General features: G+C 37.2%; 2 protein-coding genes across 3 annotated transcripts in view; both read right to left on the bottom strand.

Annotated features, from left to right (window-relative positions):
- Positions 1-14146, bottom strand: part of osbpl5 (oxysterol binding protein-like 5) — a 34249-nt gene extending 20103 nt beyond the window's left edge. The window contains exon 1 of one of the 2 annotated variants that reach the window (XM_058408244.1): positions 13448-14146. The gene's annotated coding sequence lies outside the window, so the exon portion shown is untranslated. The remainder of the gene's footprint in view (positions 1-13447) is intronic. The other variant, XM_058408245.1, reaches the window with a different exon arrangement.
- A 2790-nt stretch (positions 14147-16936) lies between these two features.
- The window catches only part of ptprjb.1 (protein tyrosine phosphatase receptor type Jb, tandem duplicate 1), an 89623-nt gene continuing 82737 nt past the window's right edge, over positions 16937-23822 (bottom strand). Inside the window, exons 24-33 of the mRNA XM_058408749.1 lie at positions 23453-23540; positions 23010-23054; positions 22715-22802; positions 22474-22564; positions 22262-22335; positions 21799-21933; positions 21318-21434; positions 20398-20558; positions 20033-20168; positions 16937-18795 (exon numbers count right to left, since the gene is read on the bottom strand). Of these exons, the coding sequence (XP_058264732.1) occupies positions 18673-18795; positions 20033-20168; positions 20398-20558; positions 21318-21434; positions 21799-21933; positions 22262-22335; positions 22474-22564; positions 22715-22802; positions 23010-23054; positions 23453-23540 (1058 nt within the window). The 3' untranslated portion in view covers positions 16937-18672. The remainder of the gene's footprint in view (positions 18796-20032; positions 20169-20397; positions 20559-21317; positions 21435-21798; positions 21934-22261; positions 22336-22473; positions 22565-22714; positions 22803-23009; positions 23055-23452; positions 23541-23822) is intronic.

The following is a 23822-nucleotide window of genomic DNA, read 5'->3' as shown; positions in this document are numbered from 1 at the left end:
AGCAAGAATAGCATTAGCAGCAGTGCAAGGCTACACCTGAACAACTTTATGCTTACAAGATTACCAATATCCTATTACCTTTGACCTGCACGCTAATGCAAATGCGGCCATTCTTGGGCCCTTATTCCAAAATGCAAATTCACAAAGATCCCCAATGCCTAAGCAAACGAAGGTGTGGTGCAGGAGACTGGAGAGATGCTGTAAAGAAGGACGGGTGTTCAGGAAGATTCTCAGCTTATTTATATTAACTATACACAATAAATTTCAATCAGAACAAAATGACAAGGGGTGTCCACTGTGCCTGATTTTACATCTGTATGGACTGCTATATATGTATTTAAATGGCAGTTTTATAGAAATGTGGATCTAGATTTGATCTCAGAGGCAACACTCTTTGCGAGGCAATTTCTCTGATAGGGTATTAGGAAGAAACATTGAAAGGAACCAGATTCAACAAGGAACACGTGATCTCTAAGGGGGCACCTGCTTGTAAATAATGTGTTTAGAAGAGAACTCGAACAAGATAGACGTCAATTTGTATTGGATTGTTGCAGTTAAGAGTTTTTTTTTCAATCCATAATAGTGGAAACGCATGGTAATAATAATCTGATGGTACAAATACAGATATGTGCATGCCGTATTTACTAAACCCTTAAATGACTGAACTGAACACGAGCCTCATGAGAGTCGAAACATCTATAATCTCAATCCAACTACAGGGTTCAGATCAAAAATACTCCCTGACATGGTTTTCTTTAACGTTACTGCTTTATTTAAAGATACTGTTTCAAATGTGAGGATATGCAAACTGTAAAATAAGCAAGAAATATTAAAAGACATGGGGGCAAACCTATAAGAATGCTGTGATTCCTTCTTATTCGGATCAAACAGACTGCCTCAAATTCATTTCATGAACACTGCCACGAGGAAGAGAAATTTATGAGGAGATGCGTTGGTGCAAAAAAAAGCATTGATCCATATGTAGTATATCGGAATATCAGCAGAGGAACTACAAAATGCACGTAAAGCAGTGACTAAATTTAACTCAGTCTGCCCTCAAAGCATACCGAGAGGACAGGAAGGACGGCCCTTTAACCGTCCTTTAAACACAGCCAGGCCAGTCTGTGGGGTTAAAATAAAACACAGGGCCTCAGGGTTTTGATCTTTACTGCCCTTTCCCAGTGATATAATGTTATATTTGTCCAGCCAGCACTCGTTCAAAAATAATCAATATGCTTTGGCTTTGGACTCTAGTTATCCTGTGGGATTAAAAAAAAAAGGCAGCCCCCCCTATACAAACCCTGTGGGAAAATAAACAAACAAACAAACAAACAAACAAACAAATAAATAAATAAATAGCAACCTCAGACTGCAGATAGATTACATGATTAGATTTAAAGCTACAGTATCAATCAGAAACATTTATCGTCCATTTTTACAATCTTCCTTTTAAACATTAATAGTCTAGATAATCAGATTTTTTCTTATCGCTCATTTAATGCGATTTATTATCTTTTAATCACACTGTTGCACTTGAGTATTTTATTTACTGTTCTAGATATCACATTATAGTAAGTGATGTTAAAGTATTATGGACTGAAGTTTATTAATTTCCTCAGGAAGGAAAATCACTTACTAGTATTACTTCTGTATTACTTCTTGTTATAAATCACTTCTTTATGCAATTATACAGAAGACTGTTCATGTAAAAAAAAAAAGCCTTCTTCCAAAAATGTGAAGTGTCTCAGAAACAGAAGTGAAAAGGTGAGTGTTTCAGACTTGAACTGAGAGAAGTGATGGAATTAAATGGCATTAAATGTGGTCACTCAGGATGGTTGCTAAGAGTTATACACAGTGACCAGCATACAGAAAAGCACTATAGTGCAGCATGTAGACAGACTGAGTCTGTTTATTAGTTTGGAACAACACCACAAAGAAAATAAAAAAGAAAGCAAAATCGTAGGACATACGTGCCTGAATAAATGAATTGCAGCAGCTCATCTTATTAACTCGTACAAAATACATCTGATTTCCTACAGCCTAGGTGTCTTCCTCGAAACTGATTTAACTATAATGGGTGATTTCTGCATAGTAGTTTACAGCATAACCAGCAGTATCAAGATCATGGCTGGAGATTTATTTTTGCCGTACTTTACATACAAACGCCTTTGTTTTATTTTGTAGTGATATTAAATAGGAGGAGAATAAAAAATGGAAAAAGAAATTGTGACCAAGCTCACAAGTTTGATGTGGCAACTGTACCCATTCAGCCTCACGGTGCAAAAGAGGATTTTGGGTCCTGCTCCAATTTCCACTCTGATCTATTCTCACAGTTCTGCTTCCTCTCGGGAAGTGTGCCCGACCAACCACACACAAGAACACACTTTCACACCTATTAATGATGCGAGAGCTGTTCTTTCAACTGGCACTTTAAGCTCTGAAAGAAATCGGGGCAGGTACACAATTCTGCAAGTGGACGTGTTTGGAAATGTTCACTACTAATGAGTCAGTCTATCACAACAGTGACGCACAATCCCTAAAGATTCATATCTCTTTAATTCAGGATATGCGACATATCGCATATTTGCTTTCTGGATACAGCTGTGAAGGTTCTACCACTGTATTTAGGTACAGTGAATATAGAATGAACAGACATAGTGAGATGATCTCTCATTGTCCTTTATGGAAATCTCGGCATAAGTTACATATACATGCTGGGCACAATTACAACACTTTACCACTCAAGGAAATTTGATTGTCCATAATAAAGACTGTAAATCATGTTTGCATAGTCAATGATTAGCAGAAGCATCTGCCACTCCTTAGAACACCAGGCTATGTACACAAACCATGCTCGGGTTGGAGAGAAACCTTGGAGAATCCACTCCTTATATGGAATGACAACATCTTTCCAACTAATAATTCCAAGGCAATGGCGATGTTTGATTTAAAGGCTTATAAAAATACAAATGCAAAGGAAAGCAGATAAAATGCAAAGACGCACCAAGCCCAATCAAAATAATGCTTAAGGGAGAAAAAAGACCAGCTGAATGCAATGACATGAAAGGAAAGCTGCACTATGCAGGCCTGCCCCTTTTATTTAGTCTACTGGCAGAGGCAAATCTCCCATTCAGCAAGCTTAACAATGAGACTGGTCTATATCTGCGCCATTAAAAAGAAAAATCCACCATTTCTAAAACGGAAGCACGACAACAATAGAGTACAGCTAGCCTAAATAAGAAGGGAGGCGAAAGTGATTTATGTGAGTAATGGCACACTGAATGAGAAGGAAAAAAGTTTAGGTCATCGTCAGGGTCTAGCTTCTCCTTATAAGGACACTAAATTAAAAAAGGTCACCTGAAATAAAGTACGTTTTATTTAAACTCCAGTTTGACATTTTTCAGGTCCTGACAGCCAACAATCAGAATACATCAGAGCACATTCATGGTTCCCGCCCATGTTATAAGCTGCATATCATGGAATATGCATACATGCGCCCACAGACCCAACGAATGGCTATTGTGGCTGTGATTGACAGGAAAAAGAGATTATGACATCACTCCCACCCAGACAGTTTGGCAAGTCTTGCTTTCTTAGTAGCTTGTCCACAAACGGCTGTCGTGTCGACGGGATTTGAGTTTGTAATCCTCTAATGACATGAAGAACAGTCTTCTGCTGCACCCTAAAAAACCCCATAGAGTTAAAAACCAATGGGTTGAAGCTGTAGAAAAAAAATCAGCTTCAACAACTAAACTTTTTTATTTGAATATAATTCAAGATCTTAGTCCAAGTTACAACAAATCAGAAGCATCAGGAAAATAGTTTCCAAACCACCTGCAACTAAAGCAAACGTTAAACATGAGAGCAGCCTTTAGGAGATCACAAGCATGGGGGTAAAATTTGTCAACTTTCACTTACTCCGTTTTTCTGTCTTCACTTTTATAAAGCCCATTTTTATTACTTTATTGTTAAGAAGGTGAATGACACCTTACCCAGACTGCTCTCGATCATCTGATCAGTGTGGAATTGAAACTTCTCTTCATATAGAAATGTTAACAGGACTATAAGATTTGCTGCTTAGGAAACAGGAAGCAGTCCAGCATCTCCAGTAAAGAGCCTTTTGTTTGTATAGTATTTTATATTCAAACCATCTCTTGGACCTGAAACACACTCACTCGATTGTGCAGGCTGAAGATTCAGTCTCCAAAAGAGAAAGAAGCTGACGCCGACATTTTTTGTTATTTGGAAAGGGAGGAAACTGAATCTACAACAGCAGGAACTGATTCGTGAGAATGTTTACACACACACACACACACACACAGTTTATATGTATATGAAAGGTGGGTTCAAGGAATTTTTCAGTCAAAACCAGTTTTGCAAATGTTTGGTGAAGATCTCCTCATAGTATGTCAGCTGTCAGTTTCTGCTCACTGGAAAATAAAACCACTCTGCTTTCTATAACAGCCATAGGCTCTGTAAATGGAAGGAAAAGCAGCTGATGTGGCTTGCTGTATACTTATATTTGCTGTAGACTGAAATGTAAACAAAAAGATGCCTGCAAGAAGATGCCACCCAAATCATTATGCTTTCAAATAAAAAGCCTAATAAAAAGACTTGTGCATTCAAACTGAAAATGTAAAAAATAATACTAGTATCTCTTTAAATGAGTAAGATAACATTAGTTTATCCTAATAACAGTTTGTTGAGCTATTAGATGCACTGCATGTAGAGTTATGGGAAAATAATCATTGTTGGGATGACCTGATACAAAGCAGGGCTACTTTTACTATCCCAAAATTGATTTTTTTCCCCCAGTACACTCCAGTGTCTAGGAGTGTTTTATTCCTCTTATAGAAAAGCTATTTCAATTACAATTTTATAAATATATTAATGAATAGCAATTTTTATCAGTTTATTGTTACTTATGATGTTATTAAACATCTATGAGACAAATTAGTTCTGTTATCACTTTTACTACAGCAGCTATAAAGTGTCTTTTGATTATTATTATTACTATTACTTTCCCTTTTTTGAAATTGATAACACCAAAAACACCAAGCTGCAACGTGGAAACTCCTGTGTCCAGAAGACACAGAAGTCCTTCCTGTGTCTGACACCAGAGCCTCTTCCTATAAGTGTTAAATATCTCATTACAGCTTCACCATATCAATGATTATCTACTTCTTCAACACATTTTATACAATTTATTATTAGGCTTGGATTGGAATGTGCCGTTACTATAGAAACTATAACGTATACATGCTAGAGCATTATTATAAACCTGTGACTTGCCAGGCACTGCTGTCACAGCTGCTGTTTTATGAGATAATTCAGCTCCTACTGACCAATCAGTCACTGTAGTAAGAGTTAATATAATATACACTCTCCTGAATGAGACTATGACCCTGAGCCATGTACATGTACAAGTACTGCTTGTGAAGATGAGTACAGGCAAAAAAAAAAAAGCTGAACAGCACTCTGTATTGATTTCATTACAGAGCCTTACAAAGAAGCATAAAAAAGATTTGAAAAGCTCCTCATGATGAGGATGAAGAAGGGAAATCCATGCTTTTTTTTAAGGAATAGGTACGATCCATAAATGATTTATCACAAGGATAAGCTGGTGACTTATACCAGTCAAAAATCTGATGATTGTTAAAGATATGAGGACATAGCAGCTGAGGTTTAGAACAGGAAATAGCAGGACAGAACTTCTTAAAGACACTATGGGGATTATGTTGTCTCGGAGTTGTTTAGAAGACATGGTGTACTATTCCATAAAATCAGGCAGAAAAATGAAAACAGAACTTATAACACTCCTTAAAGTTTGGTGAATTGCTGGATGCTGAATTTAGTTCTCCAGTTCTGCTGCAAAGTAAATCTGACCCTCCTGATCTCCATGTCTAAGCGTGGGAAGGTATTTTATGCGCACTCTCTCTCTCTCTCTCTCTCACACACTCATACACCCTCCCTCTCCCTGCCAACAGTAGAGAGGCATGCCCCTAGAGAGGGCTAGGATGGTTTGTTTACACTGCATGTGCTCGTTTCCAAGGTCAATACAACCTGGGAAGGCCCCGGAGAACTAGTACCTTTTTCCACACGGGTTAAAACGGTCTCATCTGCCCTGCATGTGTCCGCTGGATCGGCTACAGTGAGACTGTTATTTGTAGGTCTGTCTATGTGTGTGTGTGTGTGTTACCATTAGAGGACCCTTTCTACTAATGAGCAGCCTCAAGTAAAGGCCCTGCTACACAGCCATTAGACACTGAGGGCTCCTTGATTACTACATGTAATTTCCAGCGGAAGAACATTAGGGAGCTTTCTCTGCTTTCTAGAGGTGATGGGTTTTATATCTTTATGCAGCAAATCAGCAGCAAGTGCTTGAGCTGAGGACACAGCAGTTAATCAAAGCCCTAGGGCTGCAACCACTCGGCAATACTGCTGATGATAACTATAAATAACCAATGTTACTACTGTTGTAGTTTTATCTACGTGACTACGTATTTTGACTCCTGGGAATATGTGAAGAAATCACAAATAGGAAGATGTCAGCCTTAGAAATAGCATCAAACCTACAAATGCTCGTAAACTAATCAAGGGAAATTTCCAGAAAAAATACTGGAAAAAAAGGAAAATGGTTAAGTGACAAAAAAAGTCACACTTACATTATTAAATGTGTCAGCTACATCTGAATAATGGTGGGGATTTGAATATTCTCTAGCCTCTTACTGTAGCACACAATGTTTGTACTGCAGCAGATCCACTGAGACCAATTACAGCTCTACCATTCCTAATCTCTAAGGCAATCCATGTTCATGTTCAGTTTCAGTCTATAGCCAAGCTGAACCAAGCAGCCCAGACCTCAGATAATACACGCATGAAAGAACGAGGTGGACTAATCACTAACATGGGTGTTCAGGACAGGCAGATTTTCAGTATCCAGGATACTGAAAACAAATATCCTGGTCATTTGTGCACTACACATATCAGGGTGTGTGTAACTGAGAGGAGAATGGATTCTACTATAAGATGGTGGCAAAACTGAAACTGCCAAACATACTACATGGCCAAAAGAAAGAAGACATTGCACAACCATGTGTATTAATATTCAATCGCTTCCCATTTGCTGTTATAATAACCACTACTCTTCTGGGAAGGCTTTCCACTAGATTTAGGGGTTTGGCTGTGGGGATTGGCTCGCTCTGGATGAGGGCATCTGCCAAATGCCAGAAATGATTGGCCCAATCAGTCAGAAGAGCATTAGTGAGGACAGGTGATGATCCGTAGTGTGAGGACCAAAGAGTTGAAGTCTGGGTTTGGAGAAACACAAATTCATCCACGCTAACCTTAACAAAATGTCTTCATGTGCTTTGCTTTATGCACAGGATCACCGTTATGCTGGAACAGGTTTGAGGCTGTAAGATCCAGTGAAAGGAAACTGTAATATGACAGCACACAAAGACATCCTATACAATTGTGTGTCTCCAACTTATGGTACCAGTTTAGGTAAGACCTAAATATGGGTATCATGGTGATGTGTCCACATAGGTTCGCTCTTTTGCAAGCATAGCAAACAGTTGCCTTGTGGTTACAATTGCTTTTACATTAAATGTACGGAGAGAACACTACAGTTCATAGCCAAAATAACGTTCTGTTAAAGTGCAAACACAAACACAAAAAAAACTTTATCAGGTTCGGATAAGGACAATAGCTACACAGTCATCCCCTCCCTGGACCATATACATGACCATTTCCTTCTGTCTACATTAATGCACTTCACTAGCTTGCTATGTTATCTACCACTATTTAGCCAGGTTTCTGGGCAACCAGAGCATGGGACTGGGCAGTACACTGGATTAGTTATTATTTTTTTTTATCTAAAACAGTAAGATACTAAAAAACAAAAAAGATTGCAACATATGGTTCATATGGTACTCATCTGAGAACAAACAATAGGAAAAACCAAATGAAAAAGGAATTCAACAGGCTCTTCTCACCCGTCCGTTAACTGGAACTGATTCTGAGAAAGCCAAACATCATAAATGTTAGAAAGCCTTTCAAGGTCAGCTCCATCATCCGTGCTTTTTGATTAGTTTATAACAGGCATGGATTATTTTCCACTCATTTACTCAAACTGGCCTCCATTACTCTTTAAACACAACAATTATTTTCCATTTAAAACATTGCTTCATCCATTTAAAATCAATCTGATTTCATATCGTTTATAGTCTTGTATAAAAAATAAATACTTTTTTTTTAAAAGAAATCAGGCTGCGAACCTGTAATCTCTTCAGTAAAGATTTTTTTTTTTTTTTTACAGTGATATGTTCATGTTTGAGTCTTGGTGACGTGGAATAGTGCACACACTGCATTACTGCAGCAGCGCACACACAGTCCTGAGACTGTACTGCACATAGAGCAGTGGGAAATTAGGGCAGGGCGTTCTCCTGCTTCCCAAAGCTGCAGGCCTCCTCTAAGACCAGGGCAAACTTAGACCAGGACACGTTTTTCCTGTACGTTGATCTCAATCAACAATCCTGAATGTCTTTATTCAGAAATGATGAGAAATATTTTTATGCTGTGCGGCCTGTAAAAGAAAGGCAGTGTGGATCAGGTTAAATTCAACCCTTATTTACTTTAATTTTTGCCTATATAAATATTTTCTCAGGAAAATAATCTGTTTTTTTTTTTTTTTATACACAATCAGAACATGTGAAGAGAGACACACATGTGGGTATACACATACACACAACCACACGTACACGCTGCACCTGCACACGGTGTGACCCACTTTATCCACCTACTCACAAATAAACAAGTGTTAACTGCTCTGATGTGCTTAAAGTGAAAAAAATGCACAAAACTCTCACGGTGTTTTCTTCCATTTCACATGGACCGTATTTGTTGTTGTTTTTTGGCATCCTTATTATACAAATCCAAAAACTTTAGTGAACTGAATTATAAGTATGCTGTTTAGCAACCCACAGTCCCTTTCCAAACTGTTCACACTAATACATGAGCATATCCCAACATACAGTACACTCAACACAGCGGTATGAAAATAAGCATCTTTACTACATTCACAGGAGATAAACAACAATTAAATATGGATAAATTATAATGATTATAGTTTTCATGATGATGATAATGATGATTGTTCTTCTTCTTCTTACTATTATTATTATTATATTATTATTATTATTATTATATAAGGCAGCACTTCACTTTTCATTTTGACACTGAGGGTCAAAATCTGAAAGCAATAGAAATAAAAAAAACTAATGCTAGTTGCTTAGATTTTGTAGAGATCAGTATCAGACATCAGTGCATAATAATCAGTGCTAAGCATTGTTACATGAGATATTAAACTAATGATCTTCATATTCAAGGTTATTCTGTGTCTCTACAAAACTTTGCATGAATCTGATTTGAGTGCATTTGAAGTGAATGAAAACATTGGCAGGAAATGAAGACATCATTCTGTATTCTTTGTTGCGCTCCACCAGTGTGCATAAAAAATTGTTTTTCTACATTAAGACTGAAATGATTTATTTTCTTTTCCACCCACCACATAAGTGTTGCACAAAAAAAAAACCCCACAGTGCTCGTATACTTAAACAGAAGTTATAACACACACTACTACTTCTGGCTTAACTAACAGCTAGGTATCTCTTTGCTGTAAAAAACTATTGTAAATCTTGGTATTAGGCATATTATATATTCAGTAGTATATAATAATAGTATACAGTCCCTGGTTTCAGTAGGCAGTGAATAAGAGAAGGCTGACGGAAGCAGACCAGTGGTGGACTGAAATCATATCGACCTCTGTGACAGTGAAGGCTATTGCTCAGGCATTTCATTACTCGCCTCTTCACGTCATCCATTCTCACACAGATGACACAACCACACCAGCCTGACAGAGTGTAGGACACTGCCATCCAGCCTATATTTATCTTATCTAAACTATATCAGCATAGCAGTACACACTCGAGATTATTCTAGATGATACTAATTTGACAATAAACAGCCTAGTAGATTTCAAATGAGCACATTCATCAGGAACGCCAGTGATTTGTTCAAATCCGTCCTGGTTTAACAATGATGCAATGAACACACCGCTCACATAACTAATTATGGAGACCAAACCTTAAAAATTAAGACATGCGCTGTCCCAATCTCTAGTTCGGACAAACAGGGTGTTACATATTCTGCTGTCTCTTATGCTGTCTGAAAGTGTGAAGCTTCTCAGCATTATTACTGGTACATTACTTGAGTTTAAATTTGGAAAAGGCAGAGTGGCACTATGAGCAAAGATTACACCGTAGAAAAAGCGCCAGCCGAGTGTCGATTTAACATCGTACACTAGTCTGGATTGGTTTAATGAGATGAGAGAAGCACCATTTGCTGAGAGCAGCACTCACAGAGATGGAGACAGAGCCCCTGTCAGCTGTCACACTCCACTAAAGAGGTTTAGCAGCCCTCGCCTTCAACCCCAAACACAAACCTAAAAATACACCATACACTTTAGCACTTTTTTTTTTTTGCCCTACTTATACAGAACAATAACTCAAACCAAGTTAACTTTTTAAAAGTACCAAACTTTTAACCAAATCTGACTAGTATACTTAATCTTAAAAACTTGTTCATATTTAGAAGGAGAAATCAAATAAATTTTTTAAAAAATCATGTCAATTTTAGCAATTTGAGGTCTTTTTCCAAGTTAAAATATAGCACAAGGCTTCGTAACTCCGCTTCTGCTGCCCAGCCCTTCCCCATGCAGATTAAATTTTGGTTACAAGAGGCAAGTCTGTACACCTTCAAGCATTACCTAACACCATTGCCTTTAAATTCATTTTTAAGCTTTTGGCCTTTCCAGAGCAACTCGCAGCATTTTTCTCTAATTATTCAAAAAGAATTAACATCTTCAAAAATAAACCAAACATACTGACAAAGCGAAAATCAGTGATTTTTGAACTGTAAACTTTACATTACTTTATGTAGAAGGTTATACCTCATGCAAAAATCTATCGCAATGTACTACATTCTTACAGCATACCGTATAACACATACTACACTATATACATAGTACCTGTAGTTGCAGTGAAGTTACATCTCGGATTATACCCTAAAGTAATACACTAAATATAAATAACAAATAACTGCACTATATCAGACTTATAATACAAATCATCATTCCATTGGATTGAACCTGCTCAGAGAGGCAGTTAGTTAAGTGCACAAACTAAGTAATCTCTGTGAGTTAAGTAAGTGTGAAATTATTTCCAGTGTCTCTTAATGAAATGTAAATGCTATAAAGAAAACAGATGAGGAGGAATGAAGAGTCTCAGTGGCTGTAGCAGGTTGAACTCTCCCAATCCTTCCCTTTGTGAATGAACTAAAATAGTACCCCAATTGGTGTTGACTTTTTTGGAGTGAAAATACACAAAAAAAAGGATACTCAAACAAGGTATAAATCCCAACATTAGGGGAAAGTTACCGTTCATACAAATGGCCTATCTGCTTCTGTTATGCAACGACAGGACACGATGTGGAGTGTTAGTACAAACCAGAAGAGAATAGGATTTTTCCATTCTTGAGGAGGTCTGAAAACATCACCACTCCTTTAACCAAGTCATGGTGAGGGGTGTAACATCTACGACATTTAGGTTATGGTGGGTTACCATGTTTTTACCTTCTAAGAACTATTGCTGTAATGGTTAAGACAGTGCTGTGCTCATCCCAAGACTATTATTCACAAACCACGCATTGTTTCAACACACTAAGTACGTTAATGTTCTACAACAGTACATCACCCACAATAGCATGAGTTCCCTTTTACATATCTTGTTCCTCTCACAGTTCCTCATGCTGTATCAGTTTCAGTCAACAATCCTTCAAAGTATCTGTATATCTTTGAATGCACTGATCTGTTGTTGAGGATTCGCACTGAGCAAGTACTGGATTGAAGCTGTGAACAGAATTTGATTTCAAATATATTTTATGCTGTGAACACCTGTAATGCTGACCAACATGTCACATATCTTGCACTTGAACACAGCCCACAGACGTGTTAAATGAGGATTTGCATATCTTGGTAACAGAAGCATGCTTGGTTATTATATCTGCCAAATGTAGCATTTCAGTCGCAGGATTTTTCTGTTGTAACGTGGTGTATTCTGGACCGAATTCTATATAAACTGGCAAAAAAAAAAATAAAATGTGTTATATATAGTATCTTTCCCTATTCTGAAGCATGCCTCAAAGCATACAAGAGCACGGAAAGCTACGAGTGGCCAAATGATCCCATAAAGCCTTTCATTAAAGGGACAGTAGGTGGAGATCAATTTTAGCAATAAAACATCTCGAAACAAATTTCCCTGCTGTCCCATAACACAGCTAGCTAGATAACACAGCTGTGCGGCATTATGACAGGGATGATCTGTTGCAATGTCGCTTGTTAAAGACCTACTGTATGAAATCATGTGCATTAGTGTATTACTTCACTGTTTAATGAAGCTCAGACATGAGAACATTGACTCAGTCAGCCTATTATTTCCTCAAAATAGCAGCAATAATACAGAGTGACATCACAAAAAAAAAAATGTAAAATCTGTACACTCCATCTACTAATCTCTGATGCCCGGGATAGGGGAAAGGAAAGAAAGAATAAAGAAAAAATGTGAGTTCAACACCAAGTATGAGAAATTAAAATATAATGGCTCACCTATCCAATACACTGTCCCTAAAGATCCTGTTCATCTCAAAGGTAAACTATTAACGACTAAATGACTTTGACTTTGGGGTCATTAGTGCATGGTACCAAACAGTAACTAAAAAGGTAAAGAGCTCGCACGAGCACAGGATATATTTACATAGCTTTAACGTAATGCAGATTTGTATACACGACACATGCAGGTGTTCACGTGCACTGAAACGTAATCCGTCCTCCCTTTTCACGTCAAATGAAACTTAGGCGTAGTCTAACCAAAGGACTCCGGGCTGAGGAGATGTGAAATAATGAATAAATACTTCTATCGATCTGAGATAATGGACAAATCTGTCTGCAAAACAGAGATGGTCTGATAATACGTATCTGATCGCGCCTTCCCAAAGCAGACCCGAGGCAGACAGACAGACAGACAGACAGCAACGTGGCTGCAGCAGCCTTACAACCAAATCATGACCTAATAGTACTGACACCTCTAATGATACTGCTCTGAAAACCATTTAAGAATAAGCATAAGAGTTATTTTTAGAATGTTCAAGTGTAAGCAACCTCAACGTAAAGACGGTCAGTGCTAAAAATAAAAAAAATGTCTATAATAATAATGGCACAACTGTTGCCCACTATGCGTCCAAATACACAGTTTAAACAAGGTCTCGGTGTTAGCATGGTCACCTACTCGTTTTATTTAGACACGAGATGACTCTTGAAGATGAAGCTTACCTTTTCCTTTTCGTCGATGTTGACGTTGCAACTTCGCCCCTTGTAAATGGAAACGGAGCTAGCAGGCTAGCGAATTAGCTAACATGATATCCGAAAGACTCCATCATCCCACATCACGTCGTCGAGAGCACACTTCACTTTATTTACCCTCACTGACACACGTTAGCTAGATAACTAGCTAGTTATCTAGGTGTTTCTTTTTTGAGGACTACTAGAACGTCATTCAACCCGATCATGTGAAGAGACGTTGTCTCAGACGAAAGTGCTAAATAAAACTAGCAAGTACAATGCTAGTCTTTAACTAAACAGCGGCGGTTTAAAATGTGAGATCATCTACATCCGTGATGTCCTCCGAAAAGAAAAAAAAAGAAAAAAGTGGCCACCCAGCAACAAACCCGCCCTTGGCGACTAGATTTGAGCTGAATAAAGCCGTTCAAAAACAAAGCGAGGGTAGGTTAAAAAAAAACCCGAGCACACAACGCGGTGCTTTCCGTGGAGACAGATACAGGAAGATGGTTATGGAGGCGTTGTGAAGTTCGGCAGCAATGTAGCGGTTCAGGAATAAAGCATCCAGCTGCTGCCGCACACAGCTGTTACACAGCGAACACAGGAAATGCCATCGGAGTCAGCAACACTAATCACACGGGTTTCAGCTAAACTCGGACTGGAGTCCAAGAGGATCTGGATTCACTCCGGGTCGCTCAACGTCACTTTTCTCCGCCATGTCTACGTTCACATCACAGCGCTACAGTGACGTAAATGTGTCTCGGAGCAAGGTCCCCCCCACTCCCTTGTGTGAACAGTATGAACGCAAAAAATTCGGATCTTTTAAAATCAGATTAATGTTGCGTTCACATTCGGTTACGTTAGAATATTTGCTCAATTCAGACTTTTTTTTGTTTTATTGAGATTCGATCCCATGGACAAATCACATTTGTGACAGCAATCTCTCTTTAATTCAAACATACCTATGCTCCACACTGATTCTCTAAATATCAAGTTAATCATGAATTTCTCCTTCCTACCAAGGAATATAGTCACTGCTGACAGTGGAGGATAATAAGAACAATGATATATGCATGTGTGTTGAAGGAGTCCAATCTGTCTGTTCTCCTTTATGTTGCATGGCCACGTATCAGATATGTATCCATTCTAGGACCTCATGGCTCAAGTCTGAGTTGAAAAGATTGGAACATGTCCACACAGTGCTGAAAAAAAAATACATGTCTCACATCTTTGCAGAAATTGATTTGTGTCATGTATGAGACATTCACAAAAACTCCATTTAGAGTTTCTCCTGAACATGCTACATTCCTGAAATGAGTCTCATGCCAGTGGTGGTTCTCTGGCCAGTCCATGACATAAGCCAGTGGTCCTCAAAGTACGGCAAGATGGGGTCTGTAAAGCATAACCAGAGGTCTTTTTTTTTTTACTTAGTTTTGTTGGTGGAATTCATAATCATTAAAGTCACTATATTCAATCACTGAGTTCTTATAGTTATTAGTTATTAGACTATGTAGGTCAACACTTCTTGATCCAAACCTTAATTACTTAAAAATAAATAGTTCTATAAATAATGCCAACTTGGATCTAATAGATGGGTGGAAATTTTGATCTATGCCTCTATTATATATAAATTATATTTATTATATATATATATATATATATATATATATATATATATATATATATATACATAATGAGACTAATATTTTATAGATCTGTGCTGAGGGGTTCTGTGTAATACAATTGTCACTTAAAGGGAACTGGTAAAAAAGTACAGGCAGCTGCCAATGGTGCCCTCTATGTTTACAATGACAAACAACAAGCAGTCATTCCCATCAAGGTTTTTTTTTTTTTTTGCAAAAGCCGGAAATCTGAGAATGAAAGATTTCTGCCCAAATTTCATGATACATAATACCAATAATACAGGTATTATTTTGTATCAGTTTTGGTATTAGTTAGCCTGCACTCTTTGCTTTGTATAGTCAAAATGTTATATGTACAAGGAGGCAGTTTAAAAGAAACAAGATGAGAAACTGTCTAAGGTGTTGGGTCACCATGAATTGCCAGAACAGCTTAAATGCACCTTGGTATAGATTATACAATCTCTTTAACTGTATTGGATAGATAAATTCCTTTGTTACCAAAAAACAAACATATTTCTTAAATTGGTGTTTTTATAAGGATGATGGTGAACACTAAAATATCACCAAAATCTCTTATTGGGCCTGGCATTTCATTGGGTTGAGCTGGTGACTTTAAAGGCCATAGCATATGATATACATCATCTATATCCATCTTTATCAAGTGAATCAAGAGCATGTCAATAAAATAACCCACAGCAAAACATAGTCCCTGGACCCTCGTACTTTAAGAGTCATGCAGACCTGTATTATTCTTGTTGTGTTTCACATGCACTTGCCCACTTTGTCAACTATATTGTGAGGGATGACTCATCAGTGTGCCTTTGACTCATCTCTGTAAACTCTTGCCTGTGGTTTTTACACCATTATTCTCTTCATGTTTTTTCTTATGCACTGCAGTCTTATTATAATAATCAATCTTGATGCAGCTGTTCCTATTCCTGTTAACAGTCTGATCACACACTGCACTGACATGCCCAGTCATCTAAAAACTGTTACTCTTCTGCTTTTCCTTTACGTATAAAACAAACATCACGGTCACTAAATGTGTATTTTTCAGCCACAAGTTTCAGCCCTATATACTGACATCTTTCCCATGGCTCTAAATTCAGTTGTCAGTTTAGTCACTGTCCCTACAGAAATAATAGCCAATTCAGCTTTTTTGTGTGACTGACAATGCACTTGCAGCACTTTAATAATTAATTCTCATTCAAAGATCCTTTTCTCTTGCCATGTTGATCCAACCTGGAAGAAAATAACTTTGTCTGCTCAGCATTTTTATACACGCCACAGCACATGGAAGGATGTTAACTGTTTCTTGCACTAAACCTGGCTGGAAGTATCTGCACTCATTATGTTTCTCCATTATATAACATTTAGACCTTTTAGATGTGGCAGATGATTATAGATTTTAATGATGAAAGAATCAAGCAGGTTTAATGGATTGTATAGTGGGAACAATATATCACCAATTGTTCTTACTATTCTTTAACTCTGTGTCTAGGGTTAGGCCCATTATACACTATGGCCCTGTGATAAAACCAGCCACAGCATATCTTCTCACTCCCAATTATCTTTGACACACACCGCTTTATTAACCCAGTTTCCTTTCTTTTTTTTTCTATTTAATGACCACTACATTTTTGGTATCTGGAATCACCCAATATAAGAGGCAACAATTTTGTCCTTACACAGTTTTGACTTCACATATCTAATTTTTATTTATCTAATGAATTATTAATATCTGTCACTGAGTTTCAAAAAACATCTAAATAACATATTTTAGGAAAGTCTGTTATACTTAAATATGATGCTGAGGCAATATCATATTTCTGACACAATCTGAAATGTTTACCATATTTATTGGCACTTTTTTTTTTAAATCACAGCTTTCAATCACCACAATATGTTTAACAGAAAAATGAACAAAGAAAGTATGATCTGAATAAGGCAACTACAATGTTTCTATGTGAATAATAAAAATCTGCATTGCAAAACTAAACATCTTTAATTTAATAAAACTCTTAAAGGATTTAAAAATATACATCTAGTAGAAAGTTACATTCACACTGAAGCTAGAAATCTATACACATACATATGTATATATACATATATATATATATATATATATATATATGAAATAACAAAATATTGCACAAGCCTAATTAAATCTTATAACAGTAGAGAATGCATTCAGCCATCACAGACTCATTACTCGAGCCTTATAACCTTATAAATTTTATATTGACAATTAAAAAATGCAAATCAGTGCTGAACAAAAATAACTTCCACAAATGTCCATTTCAGTACCTTTGCATTACAATTCCTATAAAAAAATATCAGTCATTAATGTTTGATCCTACAGTAACAGAGAAAGAACATACAGTGCTAATTCATTTTTATATCCCTATTTTATATCCTGAGTCTGACACTCTCGCAAAACATGACAGCAAAACACACAAATGTACAGTGTACAGATTAATGCCTGCTCAGGTTACTTCAAGCAACAAAAGAGCGCCCCCTGTATTTTTAATGATTAACTTCTTTGCTGGAATTTTGAAAATCATTTTCTGTTGAATTAATTCACCTTATATGTTAACATTTAGTGCATACCCGTATAAGAAATCTGAACATACTCCAATATATGCTTCCTGTTTACATTATTTTCATGTGCGACTTAAGACATGAATACATGTTTCATCTAACTCACTTTTCCTAGACACCTTTTGAGCTAAATTTAGGGGCTAAACCATTCTGATTCCCACAGATACCCATATATAGCTCTGATTATAGCTGAGGTCTTGTGTGGATGTTCTAAAATTTTTATGCTCCAAAATCCAAGTTTTTGGATAACACTATTTGAAGGCATGATGACCGGATAATAACTGCCTTATCATGTTATTCTTTCACCAGGAATACTTCATATACACTCATACATTATTTTATAAATTTGTTATCCAGTGATTATATGTAATGTATTATAGTCTTGATGACTTTCAAATAAAGTTACAGAATATTAGAAACCTTTGGTATGGTTTCAGATAAACCTATCTGAAGACCTTTCCTGCCATAACGTCCCATGGAATATTGACTATACTACGGCTGTCTATCGCCAAAAGACCATCATGTTCTGCAACAGAACATAACTCATACTGCAATGTTACAGTGAGCAAAAGCAACAAGACTGTCACAGACAAATCCATGTTATAACTGAAGGAACCAATTGTTCAGGGTGATTACTGAGTTCACAAATATGTGCCTAAAAAGTGTACAGTACATTACATTATTTTCATATATAAATTAGAAATATTTCTTACATTTCTTCAAAATTTAAGAGGTACACTTTCATGAAGAATATTAAGTACAATTTTCTTGTCTTACAATCTAGGGTAAAAAATGTGTTAGTTAAAGCATACTTCATAAAAATATTTGTCAGTGAACAGCAATGTTGTTGTGATACCCAGTTAAAAAATTCAATGGCTCATGCTGATTTTCCAATATCCTACAAAAATTTCCCTGATGTTCTGATCCCAAGTTAAATGTCACCTGAAATCCATTTCTGCTTAATGCTTTCACTCTTCATCGCTGCACATTCTCATAGATAGCGAACGCTGTTGCATTCTGGTAAATCAGGTCCACGTTGGTACCCATTCTGGATTTAATTATGTCAGAAGCACACTGATTCAAGAACACGTATTGGTCCTGTGGATTGATAACAATAAAATATAAGGCATATAAATAATTTATAACTGATAAAACCCATTACTGACAATTGACTATGATTCGAAGATCAGCCCATATACAAGCACAGGGTGGGTTGCAGAAACTTCACTTTTTTGAAGGCAAATGAAAGAAAAATTGTTGCTGATAAACAAAATTTATTTTTTGATAATGAAAGAACATAATTTCAGTTTTCAAATTATGCTGTTTTAAACAAAATATCTTGAAGGTGGTGGCCACCATTTTCTATGCACTGAATGCAACCGATTTCTGACATTTCCCTCTACACGTTCCAACATGTCCAACGAAATTCGGGCTATTTCCTGCCGAATAACATTCTTCAGCTGAAGCAGGTTTGTGGGGCGATGTTCAAAAACCACTGCCTTGAGGTATCCCCATAAAAAAAAAAATCACAGGGCGTTAGATCAGGCGAGCACACCGCCCATGGGATGTCACCTCAAATCGAGATGAGCCGTCCGGGGAACATTGCCCGCAAAACTGGCATCGAAGCTCGGGCTGTGTGGGCCATGGCACCATCCTGTTGGAACCAGACATCTCCTAGGTTAATTTCTTTAAGAGCCGGTTGGAAAAAGTTTTGAATCATGTCCACATACCGCTATGAATTGACAGTAACTGCTCGATTGTCCTCCTCAAAAAAATAAGGACCAATAATTCCAACTCTCGACAACGAACACCATACTGTCACCTTATCACCGTGAAGTGGCCTCTCATGGAGCTCTCTAGGGTTGTTACCACTCCAATAGCGCATATTCTGCTTATTGACACGTCCGGATAGGTGAAAATGTGCCTCATCACTAAAGAAAACAATTGCGTCAAGGGTAACAGTTTCTAATAAAGTTTCGCACGCCGTTATTCGGGCAGGAACCAGACCTCTGGGCTGAATTTTGAAGTGAATACGGAACGCACGCTGCACCGCCACATAGGAACGGTTGTTCGAAAAATAGGCTTCGACCACAAACGCACGCTGCTCCTTCGTCCACCTCATGTTTTGTACAGTACTAAGGGCTAGACAAAAATTTCCATGACTGAGGCGTTCGCCACGCAAATCCCCACTTATCTTCGACCTAACCACCCTTCACAATGCGCCTTCAAAAAAGTGAAGTTTCTGCGCCCCACCCTGTATAATTAAAGAAATGTAAGTGAAAAATGTTTAAAAGGATGTATACTGGCTGAATTAGTAGTCTTTTTTGTGTCATACCTCAGTCTGAACCATTAGTGGTCTGTGCATACGCATGTCATAGATAATTCCATAAATGTCTACCATGCTGTCCCTCTCAATCTGAAAGATCAGGTGATCGAGGGCAATGAATGTCCCAGTCCTCCCCACACCAGCACTGGAATAAATAAATAATTTCAATTATTAGGCACAGTTACATCCACAAACTGCAGTATCAACTCTTAATTTATTTTAGATAAAATACCTAAATTTACTCTTTGTATTTATTAGGTTTCCTTTATCTCATTAATGTTTGTGAAGTTAGTATAGAGCCTTCATATTCTACACACTGAGATATCTTTTTTGGAGAAGCATCCCATTAAAGATGTCATGAGTGTGAATCGTACCTGCAGTGCACTACAGCGGGAGCGTTACGGGAGAAGCTGTCCATGTGCTCTCTGACCAGGTGTCGGAAGTTAATGAGCACCTCTGTGGTCTCTGGAACGCCGTGATCGGGCCAGGCCGTAAAATGGAATTGACGAACATTCCTTGTCTCTGCTGTTTTCACCTGAGGGAATACTCTAATTTACTTCTTAGCTGTTGCTATTCTTAAAGATTAAGAGATTAAGACTGTGTAAAATAAATGGCAGCTGTTTCGAAGACATTATCAAAGAACACTTCTATTACTTGACGCCATTCCTCTCTACTAATTGAATTTTGAAAATATCCATAAAAAACCTTGTGCGGAAAAATCATTAATAAACAAAAAAACATATATTGACAAAAAAAAAACCCTTTTATTTCTGGTTTGCTTTGAACTATTGAAATCAGGAAAATAGTTGCTATGATTATCAATAGCATTAGCCTTGTAATCTCCTTGTGACCATGACCATGGTTAGCTGGTTAATAGTCCCAACTGCTTCAGCTAATCCTTTTCCATTCCCCTCAAATACCTCATCAGCAATGCACATAAAAGTGCTACTTGTGGACAGTGTGAAGCGGACGTTTTCTGCCTCTCTTCATCAGATTTTACACTCAGTGATACTTTATAGCAGCATCTGTGATGTGGTCCGTGTGATTCTGCTCTTGACCTGTTACTGCATAGATTTATGCATTGGATAATTAGCAATACTGATGTTCCTAATTAAAATGGATGGTGAGAGTATGCACAGTGCCGAAAGCCCAACCCAAGATTTTATGAATCTGGCAACACTAAGCCAGATATCCTAATTTTCACATGGTACTAAATTTCACAGGTTCACATTTCCTGATTTTTATTTCTAAATTGTGTAAAATGAGCAGTTCTAATACAGAAGAGTGATCTCACATTCTTGATGGTGAACTCCCTTATAGTCCAGTCTTCCAATTCGATATCTGATGTTGTTGTCACAAGTATATTGCTGTACAGCTTGGCTTCCGGTGGCCAGTATTTCTCACATTTAACCTGTAAAAGAACAAAAATTGTAAACAAAACATCAATATTTGCCCTATTTCAACTGCTGCTTGATAAGGAGTAGAAAAGATGACAAGGCAATAACAACTGGAGCTGAAACTGAAGATTCATCACACCAAACCGATAAGGCCATCAAACCGACAGTTTTTCATCACTCACTGAGACACTGAGCTGTTCTGCAGTTACAGTATTGCTAACCATATAACAAAACCATTCTTACAAGTATCAGTGATATTACATTGCACAGACTGTGTATCTTATTAGTGGATTTAAATAGTATTACCATCTCTAGTAGCATTCACCGCTGTATAAAGAAAAAAAAAACAAGGCCCTTATAGTGAAGCACTAAACTCACACGTCCTTGCTCATAGCACTTGGTCAGCATGACTATGGTATGGCAATTCTTTTCCCAGATCATTCTCCAGAACTCATTCACAGTAGCTGGTAGTGGTCCCTGAGCTGCTATGTACTCCTTCTTAGAGTTGTAACCCTGAAGAAATAAATTTCATATACAAATTGTATATCAATATGGGCGTTGAACAAAGTCAAGACAATATATATATATATATACATTTCATATTTATAACTCTGATCAGTACATGCTTTAGAAGGAAGAGTGCAATAAATTCAATTACAAATCCATGAATGTTTTGGTAAACATAAAAAAATCACATATACAATCTAGAATAAGAAAATAATAGAATAAAAAGAAATATTGGCTCCATGTACAGTGTTCATTGTTAATCACTGAAAGACATATATTTATTAATGTGCATAACCACATGTCTCTAAACACAAAGAAATGAATGTCAACTCACTGAAATATAGTTTGCGTTGATGTAGTCATCAAATGGGCTGCCATGTATTGACAATTTAACTCTTGAAGAATCGTCTAAAAAAGATTGACACATTCAAAGGTTTCAGCATGTTAACAGTTTGTATCTACTCTATGTCTACTAATCTACTACACCTACTAGTGCTGCCAGTAGTAACAGTAATAATTTACAGGGAACGAAGAGTCTACACTTACAAGGTAGTACATTATTGTAGCGATTCTTCCCCTTGTTCTCCATGGCAAGGGCACTATTCTTGGTTTGAGCTGTTCCAACAGCCTTAAGGTCCTGCCAAAAATAATAAAATAAGGCACCTTTTTTCCACAAAGGCATATAACCTATGTAAAATTTTCACTCTCATGTATATCCTTTTGGAAATATTCCCAATTTTGACATAATAAAAAAAATCCATTTATATTATTTAGAGAGTTTTCACACCTCATATTGTTCAGCAAAGCCACAATTGGAATCCAGCTGCTGCTTTTTAAAATATGCCTCAAATTCCTCCAACCTCACAGGAATGCTTCTGCAAATGACAAAAAAGTGGAAACAATTACACCAGTGGTACTGATGGAACTGAACTGATTCATGAATACACAAACTTCTATTAAAATGTTTTACTTACATTTTCGTTCTGTGTAAAGAAAGAGAAATAATTAGTGGGTTAGATTAGTCATAGAATTCCTTTACATAATGTTACAAAAATATCAAAACATAGAAATAATAAAATCACCTTAAGTTGTTGACAGGAATATCTGTATAGTCCTTTGTTATTCGTCTAAGAAAAGAATAAAGACAGTGAAGCTAATCAAAAGAGGTACTTCATCCTGGCTGTGTGTCAGAGACATAATAACCATAGTGTCCTAAAATATCCAATATTCTTCAGTTCCATTTGTTCTTACTGCCTTGTATTAAGCCTATTTCAAATGCTCAAGGACAAACATGGCACACAAAACAATGAAGAAATTCATGGCATGGTGGCTTTCCCTAAGGATGTGTTGCTAATGTTCAATCAACAGTTTGTAACTAACTGCTTCACTTGTACCCTAAATTATTTTACAGTGCCCTCCTTAAAGCATAATAACACTAAGACACCCTAATATCTCACACCCCGTTTTTCTAAACATTGACACTATGTGTCATGTTTTACCTGATAAGAGTTGCATGGGTTCTCACCTTTTCTGTATCACGAGGACTATGACAGCAATGATCAAGAGAACAATGATGGGCAACAGCACCCCCAAAACAATTGCAAGAGTGTTTGCTGTAGAGAGTTAAAGTTGAAGATGAGGGATTAATCAAAATACAGAGAAGTCACATGGAACATAAATGTGTGGTTGCTGTGGAACGGGGTTAATACTGATCTTGGGCTCAACAGTCCCATGTCAAGCTTACACAGTGTTCACCAAAACAAGTTTTCCCAGCAGTGGGCTCACACACAGAAGCTAAACAGAGTTACGATACTTTAAACAAAAACCTAACAGTGATATGACTAATCGTACTACAGTCTTGAGGTGAAAAAATGATTCATTTGTGAGTGTAAATG

Source organism: Hemibagrus wyckioides, linkage group LG14 (assembly GCF_019097595.1).
Source record: "Hemibagrus wyckioides isolate EC202008001 linkage group LG14, SWU_Hwy_1.0, whole genome shotgun sequence".
NCBI lineage: Eukaryota > Metazoa > Chordata > Actinopteri > Siluriformes > Bagridae > Hemibagrus > Hemibagrus wyckioides.
The sequence above is the reverse complement of the archived record's forward strand: the minus strand, read 5'-3'. Positions and strand labels throughout refer to the sequence as shown.